Source organism: Geospiza fortis, unplaced genomic scaffold (assembly GCF_000277835.1).
Source record: "Geospiza fortis unplaced genomic scaffold, GeoFor_1.0 scaffold181, whole genome shotgun sequence".
Taxonomy (NCBI): domain Eukaryota; kingdom Metazoa; phylum Chordata; class Aves; order Passeriformes; family Thraupidae; genus Geospiza; species Geospiza fortis.
In genome coordinates, this window is record NW_005054412.1 from 1,522,418 (window position 1) to 1,542,656 (window position 20,239).

The 20,239-nt window shown below is 41.3% G+C and overlaps 1 protein-coding gene across 2 annotated transcripts in view; it reads left to right on the top strand.

Annotated features, from left to right (window-relative positions):
• The window catches only part of STARD13 (StAR related lipid transfer domain containing 13), a 289,660-nt gene that overhangs the window by 233,923 nt on the left and 35,498 nt on the right, over positions 1-20,239 (top strand). For both annotated transcript variants that reach the window (XM_005426361.2, XM_005426362.2), the window contains 2 exons: positions 15,212-15,283; positions 17,288-17,369. In XM_005426361.2, coding sequence (XP_005426418.1) covers positions 15,212-15,283; positions 17,288-17,369 — 154 coding nt within the window. The remainder of the gene's footprint in view (positions 1-15,211; positions 15,284-17,287; positions 17,370-20,239) is intronic.

Consider the following 20,239-nt stretch of genomic DNA (forward strand, 5'->3'; position numbering starts at 1 on the left):
TTCTCCTTTCAAAAATTTAATGGGGCATTTTTTATGGTAAAATCTGTAGGAGAGTCCATCTTTTTTAGGCAGCTGCCTGCTTTCTGCTTCTGTTTCTGTCTGGAGAATAACTTATCTCATCATACTTCTGGCATATCTAAGGCTACACCCTGCCAAAATCTGAAAGTGAAATAAACCATCAAGAAATGTCAGATTCTTAAAAGTGCAGACCAAGGTCAAGTCTAGAAAAAGAATATGCTTGGAAAAAAAAGTTTCCTTCAAAGCGTACACAACCAAATTTCAATCTTTGTGTTTATCTACGTATCTGTATGTCATTAGTGTAGCTCTGGACAGCCAAAAATGTCTCATGTCCTCAGCACGTACTTTCATTCTCCTGGCCTCGAGGGGACATAAACCCAGGGCAGCCCTGGAATCCTGTACTTCATGGAGCACATCTGGAGATGGGGAAGGGCTGATCCCAGAGGCAGCATAGCAGCTGGCAGGAGCTTCCCTTTGGAGCAGGTCTGAGTGGCTGTGTGCCCCTGGGGACAGCTCTCACCTTGCACTCAAGGTGACTTCCAAAGGAGGGATGTGTCCTCATGCGCTCCTTCAGGGCAAGGGCAGCTGTTGTTGTTCAGAGACTTCTCAAGCACCGAATGCAAATTTGGTCAAAACAAATTGAACATCAGGCCCCAAGATTTTGAATAGCAGCCATCTCTCCTCTCTTCTTTAAACAGGGTGTTTTAATGCTTTGCAGAATTACAGAGTGAGGCATGCTGCCTTCCATCTCCTTAATCCTCTGTAAATTTACTTCTAACAGCTACTGCCAAAATACAGTATGGCACTTGCACAGCACATGCTTCTTCAGTGATGAGCACAAAGCAGCTTCTGTTCAGAAGGAATATGTTGCAAGCCAATGAGTGACACGTTGTGAGTGTTGAAGATTATGAAACATACTCTGAAACTGAGCAAGCCATAAACACTTCATTTTTCAGAAATAGTCACATTACCTCTGTCATTCTGCTTGGCAAGTGTGTGTATGCGGGCTTGGTGCATCCATGTAGCACACGTGGAACAGGAATCAAGTGTTGAACCCATGGTGTGCCAGCCACGATGTGGAGTTCAGAGGAAATATTTCAAGTATGCACTTCAGCACTCTTCTCAGTTTTTTATAAAAATCCATAGTCTTTATTTGTTTATTTTCTCTTTGCTGGCCTCTCTCTTGGAGTAAACTGACCTTAAATTATAGCATGGATTTATATTCATTGATCTCCTGGTGAACGCTCTCTAATTGATGCAGAATCAGGTCATGGCTTAAGGCAACTTCTGACTCTGGGTAATATCTGCTGGAAAAGCAAGTGTTTTGTTTCTGTCTGTGGGCAGAATAAAAAAAAATCTCCAGTTTAAGAGGCCACTGGTTTGTTAAAGTGGTAAAAGAAGACAAGCTCATGCAAAGTATCTATGTGGCTCTCATGGATTTGGACCATATTTTGAGCATAATACACACTTCAGCATATGTAGTCTAACAATTTTGCTTCCTAAGGAGGGAAGAATAATTTTTCCATTTTTAAACTGAAGTGTTTAAGCGTTAAGTGATGTGTCTCATTTCCCACCAAAAGTCTAGCTGGGCAAGGGATTAGTCATTTACTTTCGAAATATCTAGCTGCTAGCACTGTCTAGAGACCAAACCATCTTTGCCCACAGTCAGGCCAGTCATGATTCAGATGAGTGGGAATGTGCTCTCCAGCAGTCAGAGCAAAGGGACTCCATCCATGAGATGGCAACTGACACTATCCAAGTGACTTCCTATTAACTATGGGAAGATTAAGAAATAGTTGAAATTCATCCAGCAAGTTAAAAAGTGACAGGGTCTGTATTTCACTGACATTTGCAGAGCCAACCCTTCTGTATTCCCTCCTGTTACCCAACAAGAGACCCTGACGTGAAAATAGGAGGCTTGTGCTTCTTTGGTAGCTTTGGTGTCTCCTGGCAGGTACCCCACAGATCCACTCTCTGGCACCGGCAGGGAGCAAGCACTGGTAGGTCTCCAGCCTTCCTGTTGTCTCCTTCCAGGCTAATATGTGGAACATAGCTGAAGGCCAGGGTCTGGCTTTATAGCGTGATAGCTGCAAACATCTAACTTATCTAAGCTCTTTCATGCTATTTGATAAAAGAGCAATTTATGTCTTTCCTGCTTGGTGCTAAAAATAAGAGGGGAAAAGTGTAGAGAGTTGTTAGTCCTGGGTGGTGTGCTAATTATCTCTTTGCTAACTCTGCTTCATTGCCGGCAATGATTATTGTCAAGTAATTACAGGGTTCCTACAAATCTGGCTCCTGTTTGCTCTGCAGTGTAACGGGAGTAAGGAAATGAGAAGTGTCAGTACTATGGATACCCAGTGTTACTTCTGCCATAGCAGAATTTCCTCTTATAGGAAACAGTTATTTTGTACAATGGCTTATTAGGTGGAAACAGGCCTAGGTGAGCTGCAGAATGGAAAATCAGTATTTTTTGCTCCATTAAAAATCTGTTCTCTTCTTGGAGGAGCACGTAAAACCCCCACAGCCTTCTATTTAAAAATGTATGGAAAGGAAACTAAGGACTCCAGCCAAAAGGCTAAAAACAATAACTGTACCATCATAGCCAAGTTGTCTGTTCCTTCTTTCCTCCAGTATGAGTGAATAAATGTTTGTGAACAGCTATCATGTAAGAATTGTTTTAGCCTGTTTTCTGTGTGTTGCTCTGCAGCCATATGGACTGCAGCCTTCGTTGTAAAGGGGAATGAACAAAAAAAATTAATTATTTTTGTGAAGAAAAATCATGGGAGTTTGTTAGTTCACACGTCCAAAACATTTGAGTTCATTGGTAAAACTCCTGTTTCTGTATCATCCCTTTGGTTGTTCAAAAACAATTTAGATGTGTATGTGTGGAGTACACAAAAATGTCTGCAGCCACCTGGTAGTAGAAGACAGGACTGGGTAAATCATAATCCAGTGTGCTTGAAGAGGTAAATGAGAGTTAAACGCTTTGAACATATTTGAAAATCTGCACCCTAGCAGTTTAGAAATTTAAATATCCTTAAAATTCTGGCCCTGGATATTGAAAGTAATCTGTATCTATTCAGTAAAATTAAATAAAATTTCCATCACATGATGGATGATGGAAACTGAACAGCTGTCTGAGCGGTAGCTCCACTGCTCTTTAAAAAAGAACCTTAATTTGACTTTCCCACGTTAATACTGTTTACATGTTAGAGAAAATTGTTTGAAAGGCACTTTTGTAAAAATTGGTGCTTTTGTGAAAACAGAGTGAGGAAAGATGTTCTTTTTTTAGTAGGTGAGTAATTGTTTCCTTTAATCTCTGTTTTTTCTCATGACTCTACAAAGATCAGCACACAGCCATGTAATTAGTGGCTCTGGACTAGATCATGCTGAAACACCCACTGGTGTGACTCCACTGTTCTTATGGCACTGCATAGTCAAAGTAAAGGGTAAAATTTAGTTCACAATAACATCTTTCCATAAGCATATGTTATTTCTTTCATCGCTGAAATAATTTTAAAAAGTTAGTTGGACCATCAAACAATGGAGGTCATCTGGCCCAACCCCTGCTCATGGCAGAGCCAGCTTTCCACATCACATCTGGCACTGCCACAGGATCAATCCAGCTCCAAAAAGGAAAGTATTCTGAGTACAGAATGTCCAATAAAAGAAAATAATTATCTGCACGGAGAATTAATTTACTGATTTTTCATTTCCTTATAGAGTCATAAAAGACATCATGGTAGCTTTCTTTAGTAATGTTCTTACAGAAAATAGCAGCTGGAGTAAAGTAATAAGCAGATATGGTTGTTGGATCCTCTCAGAAATAATCATAATAAAACAGTAGCTATCCACAAATAAAGTTAACCTTCATTTTGTAAATGATTTTTCACTACAGTCTTGAGGCATGATAAGATGTTAATAATGTTGATATACTTCAATGGCAACAATAGTGGTATGGTTGTGAATAAGAAAAAGACATTGGGTTTGTAGGTACAGGTCTTGCCTGTACTTTCCGGATAATGTCAGCCCTCCTCCTCCTGGATTTTAAGTAGGTGACAGTTTCTTACAAACTCTGTGAATAAGTCACCATCTGCTGTTTGGGGTTCTTTTTCGGAAGAAATACACAGGACATCTTTCTCTATAAGCCCTTGCATGAAAAGAGGTGATAAGGAAACAGTGGGATCTAAAACCAGATCTGCTTGAAGTGTTAATCAGCTGATAACAGCAGACAACACAGATAACACCAGGTGAGAGCTCAGCACTCTGCATTGCAGACATGGATTTGGACCTCAGTTTGGAATATTTGAACTCTGCTGTATGAGCTGTGTTTTATCAATGTTCCTTGCACTACAAATTACTCATCTCACACAGAACTGCGAAAGAAACTGTTTTAATATCAATTCATGATAAAAAAGAACTGCGAAGTCTTTTTTATTAATACATCAAAGTATTGTCTCCAAGGGGAGTTACTTTCATATTAATGTTCAGTGTTTAATATAAATTCACAGCATGAAGACCACCTCAGAAGGGTAGAGTTTCTCTGATGTATATCTGATTGCCTGTATGTAATTTGAACATCTCAAGAACATGAAGGGCATAATCAAAGAATAATTAATATGTTGATAAGGAATTACGTTTTGTTCTACTTATCTGCATAATTCAGAGAGAAAGTTTATGATGGCAACATCTATCTTTTGGGGTATTGTTTACATTTTCATTCAAATTATAACATGAAGCATTCTCTGCATTCCATAGTGCCTTTCATCTGCCGAGCTGCAATTACTGTCTGACCAATTAACTTCAGTTTGCACACATGCAAACCATGTTGGGTATTGTGGAAAATCTAAGCAAGGCATTGAAGTCTGAAACTTGACCTCCAGTTTAGGATACTGAGCTTGAAAATCCTAATTTCTGGAGACATTAAATCTTTGTATTTAATTGGAGTTATGAATACACATGAGAGTCAAAACTAATGGTCAGACCAGCACTACATCCTCTTGGGAGCCCTCTGAATGTCAGGACACTCCAGAGATATCTTGTATGCTGCTTGGGTTCAGGCTGTCTGGAAGTCTCCCCTAGCCTTGCAGGAGATGACATTTTTCAAAACCTTGTAAGAACAGAGGGTGGCTGCAAGCTACATATAGTGGGGTCCATCTGCTGCATCCAAATTCAAACCAGATCTCAAGGGCAAAGGACCAGACAAAACACCTTGGGCACTTTATGTGCAGTGAAGAAACATACCTTGTGTACAGATTGAAGAATTTACTGCTCTAGTGATTAAAGTATTAGCAATCTAATGAAAGAGTTGGTCCAGCTACAAAGATAATAACACTTATAATTCCAAGTATAAAGTTACGGCAAGTTTCCAGTAGTGGCACAGTTGGAATTGATACATATATACTTCCTATTAGCTGTTGCTCTCCTTGGCATTGTTCTTGCCCTTCCTGTGACTTTCTGGGTTCAAAAATCAATAGTGCTAGTTTTCCTCAAGATGAATAGAGGTGTAGAGGAGCTTACAGCGAGCCTTCATCTGAAATTCTTTGCTAAGGAAAGTATGATGTTGCTGGTGGAGATATCTTCCTCCTTCCTGTTGGGTCAGTTCAGGGTTATTTTTACACACTTCTTGAAATTGTCAGACTCACTGAATGGTTGAGGTAGGAAAGCACATCTGGAGGTCATCTTGTCCAACCCAATTGCTCAAGTAAGGCCACCTATAGCCAGTTGTGTCCAGGTGGCTTTTGAATATCTCCAAGGATGAAGCCTCCACCAGCTCCCTGAGCAACATGTACCAGTGCTTGCTTACCCCTACAGGAAATGTCTTTCATGATGTACAGAGCCTTCTTCTGTGTGCCAGTGTGTGCCCATTGCCTGTCACTGGGCACTACTGAGAACATCCTGGCTCTGCCCTCTTTGCACCCTCCCTTCAGATATTTCTCCTCACAGACGAGGTTCCACCAAGGCTTCTCTTTCCCACGCTGAACAGTCACAGCTCTCTCAAGCCTTTCTTCATCTCTCAGGTGCTCCAGGCCCTTCATCGTCTTTGTAGCCCTGTGCTGGACTCACTCCAGTAAATCTATATTTTCCTTTTACTGGGGAACCCATAACTGGATGCAGCACACCAGATGGGGCCTCACCAGTGGTCAGAAGAGGGGAAGAATCACCTCCCTTCACCTGCTGTCGCCCCTCCTCATGCAGCCCAGCGTGCTGCCTGCCTTTCTTGGCAGAAGGGCACATGACTGCTTCGTGTTCTGTTGGTATCCACCAGGCACCCAGCTTCTTTTCTGCAAAGCTGCTTTGTAGTCTTTGGGCTCTTCAGTCCTCAACAATAGTGATTCAGTAGAAGATACATGACAAGAATATATAACAGACATATACAGCATCAATAGGTACATATAGCTGCAGTTTCACTGACTACTTATTAGTAATGTCTGTAGGTACTGGACTAGCAATGGTACATTGCAAAAATCACTTTATAACACATCCAGGGAGCAAGAAGTTTAGAAAATACAAAAGTATTTTCTAAATACCAGCTGGACACAGTATTTCCCTTTTCAATGTGATCTCAGCAGCTATTCCAATCTTCAGGCCACCCTTTGGTCCATAATACTTGGAAGTTTAGATGCTGCCTAGATCTCTTAACTTGGGAACCCAAAGGCAGAAACTTGTAAAAGAAGAGTCTGTTTTCAAAATTTGTCCCATAGTGACTCTAGGAGTCAACAGAAGTTTTGAAATAGATCCCAAGGGATCTATTTCAAAGACTGTTACCTCTTCTCTACCTATTTGATAGTGTTTCTTCCACACTAAAAATACTATATACTTTATATTAGAGTCCTTAAGGACTCACGTTTTCCAGACCATTATCCCAACACATTTTTCAGTGGGCATACAGTGCTCATGAATAAGAGCTCTGTTAATTCTCAAGTCAGCAGTTCTCAGCTTTTGAATGACAGGCCAAATAGGTGGGATGGGCAGTGTGGTACTGAAGAATGGGTGGGTGGTACTCTGTCCTCCAAGTCTGTATAAAGCCAAGACTCATGGGGGCTGTCAGAAGGCAAGAAAAAGAATATACATCCTAGTGGAGAAGGAGGAGGATGTGAAGGGAACCAAGTTCTTAATCGCTTTTGTCCATTAGCAATACCAGAGTGTTTTTCTTAAGACTAAAGGGAGGAGAGCCTGATGTCCTTGTCAGCTCTCTCTCTCTCTCTATATATATATAATGCAAATTTATTCTAACTCATAAATCCTGTTAGTGGTTTCAGCTGGGTAAAGTATTCTCTTTGTTTCTTGTCATAAACTGCTGCAGCATTCTTTTGTGCAGCTGCTGCATTTCATCCTAATGCAGCTGCATTTCACCCAGGGATGAAGTGATCCCTATATATAACTTTCTCTTCAGTTTTTATAACTGTTTAAAGGGCCTCAAGATGAGATGTGGGTTGCAAGCTATTGTTTTATTAGTGTCATCACAAAGTGCTGCATTGTACAAATCAATTGTAAGCTAAGAAAAGTGGCTTCGAAGTGATGCTTGAAGATAGAGATTTTTTGGGTTAGGAGGGGTTTAAAATCCTGTTTCAGGAATTTGAAAGGATGATGGCAAAAAATGGGAAACAAACTAGCGTGGAGTAAGGTTGTATAAATTGAGTGGGCATGTGGGACAGTGGCTAGCAAAGATGTCAGAGAAATGAATGACCGAAAGTTAAAGTGACTTCACAGTGGAAGACATGGAAAGGAAAGGAGAAAAGGAAACCAGCAATAAATAGGAATTATGATGATGATAGGGAGCAACCAAGAATCTCAAGAGGATGCTCAAAAGACCTGAATCTCTTGTTTTTATCACATTACTGGACCATATAAAATGGATGGGATTTTCAGCATTGTTTGGGTCTGTTAAACATCTTTGCAGTGTTATTAATGTTATGTCTGAAACGTTCAAATGTTTAAACCACTTGGTGTCCAAATCTCATTGCATTCTTATGTTTAGATGCCTGATTGTGCTGTACACCCTGTTACTAGGAGTTCCCTTGGAAGTCTATATAATGGGAGAATTCCCCAGGGAGTCGATTTTATGCTAGACTTTCAGGAACAGTAATGGCTGCCTGATAGAGTGGCTAATTGCTCTGAAGTAGGAGTCCCTCAGGACATTTCTACTCCTAAGGTCTTTATTGTGTCCCTGCATGCCTGCTGTCTTGGTGTGCTGGCTGCTTGGGTGGCCCCTGCAAGTCACCCCTCCGCTTAAAGAGCGTGTGGAGTGTAGCACATTGCACAAAGGTCTCTCCTGCACTGCAAACTCTGATTTCCCTGCTGCTGTTTGCACAGCCACCTTCTTGTTATTTGCATGAGGAAACTCATTGCATTGTACCCCTAGCTCTGATGATACCTTGATGTAAAAAATTCAAATACAGACCCTGTTCCCAGACTTGTAAAGTTTTGTGCTTGATGAACCTGCTATAAATCTCACATCTACCAGTTTTACCATTATCCCATTAATTTGGGAAAGGAACTCAGCATTATCCTTTTGCCGAAGGGAGGCGTAGCTTCCTTACTCCTTGCTGGAACAACACACCTTTTTTTCTTGGGAAATGCAGCCTTACTGAAGATAAAAGGCTGATGAGAAGTCTCCCAGATGGCCTGTATGGAATTTGGTTGCAGTAGAGAACAAAACAATTGTTGTAGTCGTTGAAAGAAACATTTTATACAGTCCCAGACTATGTATGAGTTAGAGAAGTGTCAGTAGCTCAGAAGGAAAAGCTGTATAAGCTGATCGTCTAACTAGGAAAAAGCCTTTTCATAACACTGCCTTTAGCTTGGTTTCATTTATTCCTTTCTGGAGAATTCTTCTCTAAATCTGCGGTGGTAGCAGTGAGTAGTCAGATAAGGTTCCAGCTCCAACTCGTCTCCTGATACCAGTGTCATGTGGCAATATCAGTTCAGATTGTCTTCCTTCTTTTTTATTCCTTCATTTGTCCTAATCTCCCTGCTTTTGTGCTGTGTGTAGAGTGAACAGTAGTTCCCAATTTCCTATTTTTGTATTACCCCTGATTTTATACCATTTTAGCATAACCCTTCCTTATTCATCTGCTCTCCAAGGTAAACAGTAACACTCTTTAAATCTCTCAGCATACAAGATTTATTTTTTTTCATATTTATAAATAATCAGGCTTCTCACTTTCAACCTCTCTAAGAAGTCAGAGCATGAATGGACACATTTGACTATTACTCACCAAGGATAAAGAATTACACATAAAGGAACTGCTCATGAAAGATCTTTTTCTATTGATGTTTAAATTATATTCAGCCACAGTACTTTAAAAGGTCCGTATTTTATTGTAATATTACTAGTACCACAATATTCCACGAAAGGTTTAGGAGTATTAAAATTACACTTTGACAGCTTTATTTGTCCCTTCCTTGCAAAACATAACCTTGTCTCTAACACTAATTATATGGCATGATATAAAATAATTCCAATGAAATTCCACTTTTGAAAACCTTATTATCAGGATTTATTGATGCATGTGCACCATAGTGCAGTAAAACATATAAATTTATTGTATGCATATGGTTAATTTTATTTATTATATATTTGGAGTATAAATGGTAATTTTATGACTGCATGGTACAATTGCTGTTGTGGTATTATCGGAATTATTCTGGAAAAGTCTACAGAGTGGATGGGAATGGGGTAAACCATTAAACCCCTACCTGAAAGCATGAAAAGTTACTGAAAATTGTATCTGTCTTTATTAAATTGCTTGGGGATTTTTCCTTAGGGAATATGACAAGTTTTTAATTTTTCCATGCTCTACATCAGTGAACTGCTTGCACTAGTGAAGTGAGATGATAATACAGCAATTAAGGTATTAACATGCTCCTTGCAAGCTGTAGATCATGGAATCATAAAGTCATAGAATGGCGTTGGTTGGAAGGGACCTTAAGGTTACAAGCCCCCTGCAGTGGGTAGGCAGGGACAACTTTCACTAGACCAGGTTGCTCACATGTGAGCTCTTGCTTTGCCATGAATTTCCTACGTGAGTTGAAAAGTCATCCTTTCTCATATTTACAAATATATTCATGTTCTTTGCAATTTAGCACCCTTGCACTCAAATTTCAGAGCTCTGAAGAAGCTTTGCAAATGCCACTTAATGGAAACCTATCAGCCTTTAGTGGTACATTGTAGATGAGGGATAGTAGAGTGATGCATTTACATATCAGAAATTTGGAATTTGGATTGTCCAGACTAGATTTCCAAGGGTAACTGAGGAGTGGCATAACCCTATTTTTATGGCCAGATAAATGTCAGGCATCTAATTCCCATCAACCTCACCTCTAACTTGTTTATGTACTTCCGAAGTGCTTTCAATCCCTGTATTTGAAATAAGAAGAGTAATATAGATAAATATCCTAAAGACTGTGAGATAGAGAGCCAGGAGAGTAATGGCAGCCATTGCAGTATCTCAGACTGAGCTGCAAGAAGAAGCTGAAACCTGCTAGAGCTGTTCTCATACAGCTTCAGCCTGATCTGAACTTTTGCAAAGAACTCATCTTCCCTCATGAGCGCTCTTCTGGGGAGACATCAGAGTGGTGACATTGCTTCTTGGTGACTTGGCAGGTTTATGGGACAAAAGGGTTGTACCAGGACCTGTGAGATAAGGCTGTCTGAGTGCCTACAGCTGCCTGGAGCATGCCTCAGGTCTAAGACACCATCAGTGTTTCCTTCCCAGGAGTATTCTCTGGTTTACCTTTCATGGAGATCTGCAGCAATTCCTGAGAGTAAAAGCATTTTACCACCCTTGTTTGAGGTGAGCTTGCAAACTGACCCTAGAATTCCAGGTAGCCTAAAATTTTGTTCTGGAACATGCAGCACAAACTCATCCAAACAGTTTTCCTCCTCTTGCAGGAAAGAGTAAGACAAAGACCAAAAGTTGATGTAACCAGACTAACCACTTGCTCACTGATGTGGCTTCACAGTCAAGTGCACTTCTTTCCAATTAATTGATTAATCATTTTCTCTAACATCTCTAGATATTTTATCTGAGTATACTAAATTAGATTTAAGTGGTGAGCAATACAGGGGGAATACTAAAGTGAACATTAGCAGTGATTTGTTACAGAAAGTGAACAATAAAGGTTATCACATAAAGTAGACATAAACACAATAGATGGGGTAATTATGTACCTTATTTATTCTAGTTGCTAAATCTTTCACTGCATTGTGCAAAGGAACATCTGCATTTTAAATAAAAATGTAGTTAAAAAAAAAAGAAAGAAACACCAAAACAGAAGACAGAAGAGAAAGGCAGAAATAAGATGAAATACTGATATCTAGACAGGAAAAAGGAAAGGACTATAGTAACTAGGTCTTAGCATTGATATTCGTAGGTGGTGATAAGATTCCAAGACAGAAAATTAATTTATTTACATGAGTTTCTCCTGACACAGCTTTTCACCAAACAACTTTTTAGACTTTTTAGTTCCCATGTGCTCCTTCATGAGGGAAGGGTTGTTCCATTGGTTTGACTTTCTTGAGCTTGTTAAAACGCAGCTAATGTAGATTAAATAGAGCCTTTAGAGGATTTGAGTCAGTTTGCTAATCCAACAGCAGACCATTCCCACCACTTTTGGAGGGTTAGTTTTCTACCAGCTTAGGGGGTTGAGTTGGATCTCTGAAGGGTTAGCTAGGAGCTGGTGTGGCACGAAGAGAAGCAGGGGAATCAGCCAGCTGGTGTTGGATAGGCAGGGCAAGGATGTCCCCTTTGGTGACAGCTGGCTGCTAGTCTGGTGTTGGGCAGAAACAAATCAGTTTGTGAAGAATCAGAGAAAGTGTTGGAAGAGCAGGAGAGATGACAAACAACTGTCTCCATTTCAGCCCCAGAACAGCCAGAGCCACCCACATGGTTTGTGGGAGACAAGCTCAAACCTGTTTAATACTAAAGATAGACTCAAAAGCAAGACCCAGCTGTGCTCTGAATACTTGTCATGTTTCCTGAGTGAACCTCTCTCCTCATTTTGCTCTGAATTATAACCCACTACCAGTAGAAAAATGAAATGGAAAAGAGAAATTTGTTTTCTTCCAAGCTTCAACTAGAAACTGAAAAATACTCCTTAGAATTCTAGTCCTGTGAGACATACTGACAGTTGTCAATATTTGGGACTGAATTATTATCTAGCCTTAATGATTGTTGTTAACTGCTGCCCAAGCAGGTGGAAAGCAGTAGGCAAATCCTGCCTAATTTTTTTCCAGGCACAGAGGCAGAAAGAACAGTAGTGCATAAAGACAAACTCACCATCAGATGTGGTGGGGCAAGCAGCCTTTTTGGTCCTGCCCAAGGGAGATGCTAATTGTGGGTCAGTGGTTGCTCACGTGCTTCTGGTAGGAGCTGGAGGAGCTGTGCCTCCTGCCAGCCTTGAGCCATGTCCTCTCTGAAATCACTCTTCTCACCATGACAGCCCTTCTCTGTGCTGTTGACAAACTGCCTTGGTGCCACCTGTGAACACATGTGGGTTTCCAAGTCCTTCAGTGTTGCACCAGGACAGTGCATCTGCTGCAGGCAGGATCCAACCCCTGTACTAGCCTGGACGTGGGAATAGAACAGGGACAACACAGCTAAAAATACTTCCACCACCCTCCATTGACACCTCCACTGAGGTCTTTTTGGTGCTGCACATCTCTTCCCATAGAAGTCTCCACTAATGTTTCACTATGAAGTAAGAAAAAGCAAATATTAGGATATGGGCGCAAAAAGAGAAGGTTAAACTTTGCATGTCAAATTGTTGTTCAAACATTGCAGTGTGCAGTAACAAAAGCATCTATATTGCATTCTGAACTATAACTTGGATTACTATTTGCCCAGGGCAAAATAGTAGAAATCACCTTTGATGTCTGCTGAGGAGTGAATCCTTTGTTGTGCCTTTTCACCTAAACTGTAGGAAGGACCAAGAGTGGAATGACTGGAACAGGTGCCCTTAGCCAGCAGGAGCATACTTGTAAGCAAAGTCATGTTTTGGACCGTGCCAGCAGCCTGGTGCACTTCTGTCCTCCTGCTGTCCTCTGGATAAGACCCGAAAGAGAGATATGGGAGGGAACTGGGAGCTGATACTTGAAACTCAGTGTCCTGGAAGATTAGCAAATCTTACTCAAGGCTGAGGTAGTCATTCAGAAAATGAGAATACTCCCCAGAAATGCCTTCATGGAGGATATAGAGTCAAAGTTTTGAAGGTAGAAGTTAATCAGTCAATTCTATTTGACTGAATACAGTGTGTTGCAAACACCTCATCAAAAAGAAGTAAAAAACAAACCAAAAACGCCACAAAAAACTAAAAACAAAACCTCAGAGAAGAGTGAGATCTACTTTCTTGTTTATCCCCTATAATTACTCACCCATTGCAACCTGAGATTTTTTAGATCTTGTTTGGGCTGCAAGAATGTTTCTCAACAAGCTCCTCTGGGCAGCCAACTGCAAAAAAACATTGAAATATGATAAGCGTATAAGAGCATTAAATGGTAGCATTCTCCATCACCCACAGCCTCTGTCAGTTGTGTTTCCAGGCCAGATGAGGCTAGAATGTACGTACAGCTGTTCTGAGTTGTAAAATACATTTTGAAATGGGATTGATTTGTCTGTGTTTCATGAGATTGAATTAAGCAAAAGAAAAAAGTATAAAGACTTGTCTTTTTTCCAAGCATTTAATAGAAATAGTCTAACTGGAACATAATAGAGATGTGCTTTCAGCACACAGATGTGCTGTAGTGAGAGCCACGTTTTATGTAAGCTGCTTATTCTTTTGTGCAGTGTCAAGAACTGAATGTACTTTCATACTCCGTTTTTTGGCCTTAACATGAACTAATGTCAAAGCAAATGAAGACCTGGTGGTAAATCCTTTTCAGCACTGCTAATGATTGTGACCATTGTGGAGTTGTTCCTGGCTGTCTAATCATCTTTGGGATATTGAGCTTTTGATACATAGACCTTGTATTCTGAATTTTGATTTCTGCTACAAAATTTGATGGTGTGATTCATTTTTAGGGGATCAGAAAGGTGTGCAGGTCACACATTGCAGAGTATATTCAAAGCAGATTTTATAGTGAGCTTCAATGGGTAAAGTCATTAAGGGTATAATGAGTGATCTGAACAGAATTACATGGGCAAAAGTTCGCAACAGCATGTCTTACCCATAAAAATGCATTTCAGTAGAAAACTGATTTACAACTGGATTTTTTTTCACATGCAAGGCAAAATATGCAGAAGAACAACTGAGCCTGATCATCTTCTCCCAGTTCCATTGTTTGCTTTATAGTTAGGGTTTTGTATTATGGCTGTCTAGATTTTACAGCCACAAATGTGCCAAAACCCTTGACTGGTTCATTCAGGTTGATTAATAAGCAACATAAAATGTCTACTTTCTTTAACCCCTGCATGCTCTGTTTCTTTACGTTTTGCAAATGTAAGAGGTGCAAGATATGTGCTTTGACTGTGATCCTGTAAACCAAAACTGTTCAAGTGGTAGATCCTGATCTAGATTTGGACAGCAAAGAGATGTCTCCCAGGTTTCCTCTGAACCCCACATTTGTGGATGAGCCTCTGTTTTCAGTTGTTCCCCCGGTTGGTCTGGGAGCAGCTGCACATGCAAGTAGTGCAGGTGCTGGGCAGAGCTGGGCCCAGCACGCTGCTTTCCAGAATGTGAGCCCATGGAGCTTGGTAAAAATAGAGATGCCCCTGCAATTGTCCCTTCAGTATCATAACACCTGCACTAGGGTTTTCCTGGCAGCACTTTCCATGGATTTTATGTGGCATTCTGCTCCTCAGGAAATGTTAGAACAGGAAAGAACGCAGTGCCTGCTCCCTGTCACCCCATTTTCACCCTGCTCCACCTTCGCTTCTTGCCAGCAACTTACCCTTGGGGGAGGGTAGATCACAGAGCCACAAACCTGGCTGAACAACTTCTGCTGCTAGGAGATGGTTAACACTTGGTCCCAGCCACCAAGTGGCTTTGTGCACCCCAGGGTCCTGTGGAGACAGGCAAGTTTCTCAAAGGGACTCTCTTCTGATGCTATAAAGTGTGATTCAGAGTGATGACAGTACTGTAACAGTAAATAGATCTTACCAAATTTCTTTGTTATTTCTTTGTAATTGAAAGAGCTTCTAATTCAAAATAACAACTTGTGAACTGTTTTCTCTTTCCTCTTTTTGCTCAGAAATCGAAGCAAAGGAAGCGTGTGACTGGTTACGTGCAGCTGGATTTCCCCAATATGCTCAGTTCTATGAGGGTAAGTTGGTCTTTCTCCTCCTTGTGCGGTTCTGAAAGTGCACTGGGCCCTTGCCAGGAGAGCTTGCAGTCAGCCAGCTCCACATTTGACTGAGTAATGGCCATGGCTGGATGCTTCACAAAGCCTCAGCTGCTGGAGTCATACCAATGCATAAAGAAAAGTAAGATTCTTACCCTTGTAACCATGGGAAGTTAAAACAAAAAGGGGGGGACATAGCTTGTGTAAACCTCAAAGGTTAACAAATACTACTACAAAGTATCTAAAAACATCAGTTTATTTTCTAAAAACTTTCTGAATTGTGCCTGAAATAAGATTAAGACACTAGAAATTATTGAAAATTTCAATCATGCTGGAAGTAAGACTGGAAACTCTGCAGAGTTACCAAAAGTGAATAATCTGCGTTGCACTTCACATTTGCAAAGTAAGAAAAGCTGACAGTTCAGTGCTAAGTCAGTGCAAATGGTGGTGTCCCCATCCTAGGTGCTAAGTTCATGCCCAGGGAAGCAGTGTCCCTGAGGGCAGGGCAAGTGGTTGCACTAGTTTGGGGACTGGAGCTAGGTTTTTCCTGCTCTTCCCAGCTCAATGCTGAGAGGGAAACTGTGGCTGAGCCTCGTTTTTCCCAAAGTGCATGTTCTCCCTGCCAGAGACACCCAGCTCAGGCCCACTTGGGCTTATTAGTCGAGAGGCAGCTCTGCCAAACACCTCTGGACACCTTCCAGGGTCAGCATGAGTCTGGAGGCAGCACAGATCCACTCATGGAACGAGGGCCAAGGAGCCTCATGGGTCAGAGCCAAGTCTGCAGGGAGTCAGCTTGGACACCACCCCTCCCCTCGTGTGGGGCTGAGGATGGCAGGGACTGCGATGCTGAGGACACCCCCATGGCCAGCTGAGCTCCATCAGGGCCCAGGTGCTGGGTCCTGTTGGGCTGCTCAGGTGCCTGGGGGCAGGAGCACCATTCACAGACGCTCAGGTGGTCCACAAGAGGCAGGCTGGCTCTGTAAATCTAGCAAGGAACTAAAACTAATAAGCCTGCCAAACCAAAACTGACACAAAAGTGTATCTAGCACAGTCCCTGGGTAGCCAGCAGTACTTTTGTGTCTGCCTTGTATTCAGAGTATGTCACATCGTGACTCCTCCAGAGAAACGAACACCTGCTGCTTGCTTAACTCAAAAGGATGTTCTCTCCAAAAAACAATCTGTGCTGGGCTCCAACAGTTCCCATGCAGTCAATATGTGCTCTAGACAGACTATGTCTCCAAAAACAAGGTGCTTTTCACAGGCATCTATTATGTCAGTGTTGAGCAGCAGTGTCTGGAAATGCTGGCTGAAGTTCCTGTATCCCATTGTCCTGCTGAGGTACCTAAGCATGGCAGAGCAGTCTGGAGAGCAGCCACAGCACTGGAATCCATCCCACTGTTACATAGCTGTGTCACTTTTCATTGCAAATGTCAGCTTCCAGCATACTATTCTGGCTTTTTAGCTAATATTGGGGATTATAGTTCAGTTTGAAGGAGTTTTTTGTCTGTTATTTGAGTAACCCTCTGTCTGAAATCATTGTTATTTGGATCTGTTTGAAAACAAAAAGCACAGAACTTTTCTGGGGCTTTGGCAAAGTCTGTCTGGCAAATAACTCATTAAGCCACTGTAATGAGAAGGGAAAACCTTGTTGCTCATATAAAGTAAGAGTGGTGGTAATTCCCTGATCTCATCCATTTGTGCAAGGTGCTAAAATGAACAGCTAACAGTTGAGTACTTTTTAAAGCCAAAATAAAATAATTTTGCTGTCGCTCTAATGCAGTAGAAGTTCAGATATGCCTTTAATAGTAAAAATACAAGTGTGTTGTCAGAAAGGGTCACAGATACAGCTGGAAGGGAACCAGAGCTGAGTGAAATTGGTCATACTAGGTTTCAGTGAGCAAGCACATGCAAAGCAATTTAGATGTAGACAACATATTTTCACTTTAGTAGCAAGAGGTCATCTTAATAATGTGTCTCTTTTTACAGACTTCCAGTTTCCCATTGACATTGCTGCAGTAAAGAAAGATCATGATTTTCTCGACAAGGACCTTGTAGAACCTCTTTGCAGGTAAATAACACTCCAAGTTTCTTTTCTGATAATTTAAAAGCATGAGATGATTTTTGACTGTTGGCATAGCAGCAGTTGAGGTGTGTGCTTGTCCAGGTGCATTAAGTGATGAGATCTATAATGCCACCATCCTGAGCTAATTTCTCTTACAGAAGATGCTGCAGTAGGACACCCACAACATCACAGAAAGCATCATATAATTTGAGAAGACCCAAATCCAATGGATTTGAAACAGATGCTTTTTAAGAGCTAGCAGTAGTGCAAGTAAATCCTGGATAAATGAGAGTCACATTTGAGTTGCACATTAATTACTCTTATGTCTAAGTACAGCAAAAAAGATGAAACTTCATTACAGAGAATTCAGCAAGCCCTTTTCTCTGGCTGCAGGCATGGTTTTCATGCTGCTGTGATTCCCTTGGTACTCTCATTTGGCACCAGTAACAGAAGTGGGACCAGACCCAGTACTACAGACCCCCCAGTAGTACAGATGCTACAACTGATCAGTGCTTTGGCCCTCCCAGCTGTCCCGTGTTTGCTGTTTATCTTGCTTTTTATACTCTGTGATGAATATACCGTACAGCCTTGCTCAAATCCTGTCCCCCAGGACTCAAGACACAGCAATTCTGTGGCAGTTTTGCAAAACCACATTGCAGAGACATTGTTCCCCTCTTCTTTCCCCTGTGCTCAGCTCAAGCTGGGTTCTGCTCCTCTCCTCTTCAAGTCAGGACAAAGGAGCATCTGGTCCTTAACCAAGCAGGCTTCATTACATGTTATGGAAACTTTCACAACACCAACACCAAGATAATTGGACAAGACTCTATTTCCCCTTCTGCAACTGTGGCTAAAGTCAGCAGAGATGGCTTTAGGAGATGCTGTTCCACATCATACTGTACATTGTAAGGATTAATGTGTTTGGGGTGGAGGAATGCAGAGAAGGTTTCTGAGAATCACCATGAATAGGGGTGATAGAGACTTCATCTAGTCTGCCTCTCCATCCCAGGCTATGCCCCCCTTCCTGGCAGATCCAGGTAGTTTCTGGGCATAGCTGTCAGATTGCTTTTCCAAAATTCCCCTGGTGCAAGCAAGACCTGTTGCTTCTCATGCTGTCCATTATGGCTTTGGGGAACAGAATATTCTCTTTCTCTGTATAATAGCCTTTGTGTCTGAAGGTAAATCAGTAGGAAAGACTTGGATTCTCCAGTGATCTCTCTCACAGATGCCTGAGAACAGAATTAATTGCAGACTTGACCCACTGCTGTTCTGTGCTGCTTGCTGAGAGAGATTGCTGTGTGGGAGATACCTTCTTCCCATACATATGTACATCCCCCTGCTTCAGTCTGGCATGATGGAAGACATACTTTGCTGCAGTTTGGGAACTGGAAAGTGACAGAGATAGGAGACTGAGATCTCTTCCCCTCTGCCCTTTACCACAAAATTGAAGGACCATTAAAAATGCAAGAAAGATGTCTGTTCCTGCCCCTTTCTTGTGAGAGAAAACAGTGAGATATAGTAATTTCATAGCTCTGTGATGCTCCCTAATCATTCTTCTCTGAAGTAATTTGCAATGGTGTTGCTGCAGTCATGGTCACCAGGCATCCAACACCTACATGGCTAAAAATGGGAACAGCTTTCTCTTGCTCTTCCAGCCTCTCTGTAGACTCACAGATACACCTACAGTTACTATGTTGATATATTTTTGAGGATTATTTTCAAGCTGAGAAGCTAGAGACTTGGTTGGGTTGGGGTTTTTTTCTCTTTTATTAAAACATGAGGATTTGGAAAATTAGCTAGCAGCTAGATAGATGCACTCATGAGAAAAAAATGCTTTACATTGGCCTAAATCAAGGGACAATGATGAGACCTATAGAAAAAAAGCATAGACACAGATATTTCCACACTTTAAAGATAAATGGGTTTATTACTCTCTAACTACTTCTTCTGTAATTATTTTATTCAGAAAACAACACCTGTTTACTTGAATTTTTGTTGGGAGTTTTTAAACAGCTTAGATCTTAACAAGGAATAGCTCCTCATAATATTAGAAATGCAAGTATTATGTACAGGTTATGTTTTCAGATTGCAGACATTTAATTGGATGTAACTCAGCAGCTTCAAACCCTTCACTGAAAGCGAGCTGTAAAAAGCCATTGTACCAAATGCCAAGATTCAGATTTGTCAGAAACAGTGAACAGTGTCAACTGCTGCCCCCAGTTCCAGCTTTGTTACTCTATGAGCTATCAAGCCAGCATCTTCCAAGTTTTCCAGTGCATTGGAAATCCTCACAGCTCAGCTGACCACTGTGGGCAGTACCCTGCCCTTCCTTTGCTCTGCGGTGGTGTTACTGCAAGGTGCAGACCAGTGTATCACATGAGAGCTTCAGGCTGTGATGCACTTTGAGGAAGGAGAAAGTTGAAAAAGGCTGGTTATTATTTCTGTGTGCAGATTCCCAGGTTGGTAGTCAAACTTCCATTCTTCTAACATTCAAAGCTGCCTTTAAAGCTATGCGTGACCAAGCCATCACACTGACTAATAGTGCATTCAGCACATAGTGCTGAACAAAATGGGCTTCTCATTGCTTTTTGGAAGATAATTTTAAAGCTGAAATGCCAGCATGGATAATCAGTTTGAGCAGTTTTAGCTCTGAATAGTAATAGCATAAACACTGAATTTCTTTGCTCTTGTGGGTTGAAATCAGACTCTCAATCTCATTTTGAGATTGGTTTTCTTATGACATTGAAGTATACCAGACAACGTGAGGCATAAATGAGGAAGAACCTTTTTTAAGGCAGCTGGTAGTATTTTTGTCAGAAAGTCTAAGGCTCCCTGTTGTAAGAGATTTCAGTGACATTTTTGAGATATCCTAACATTCC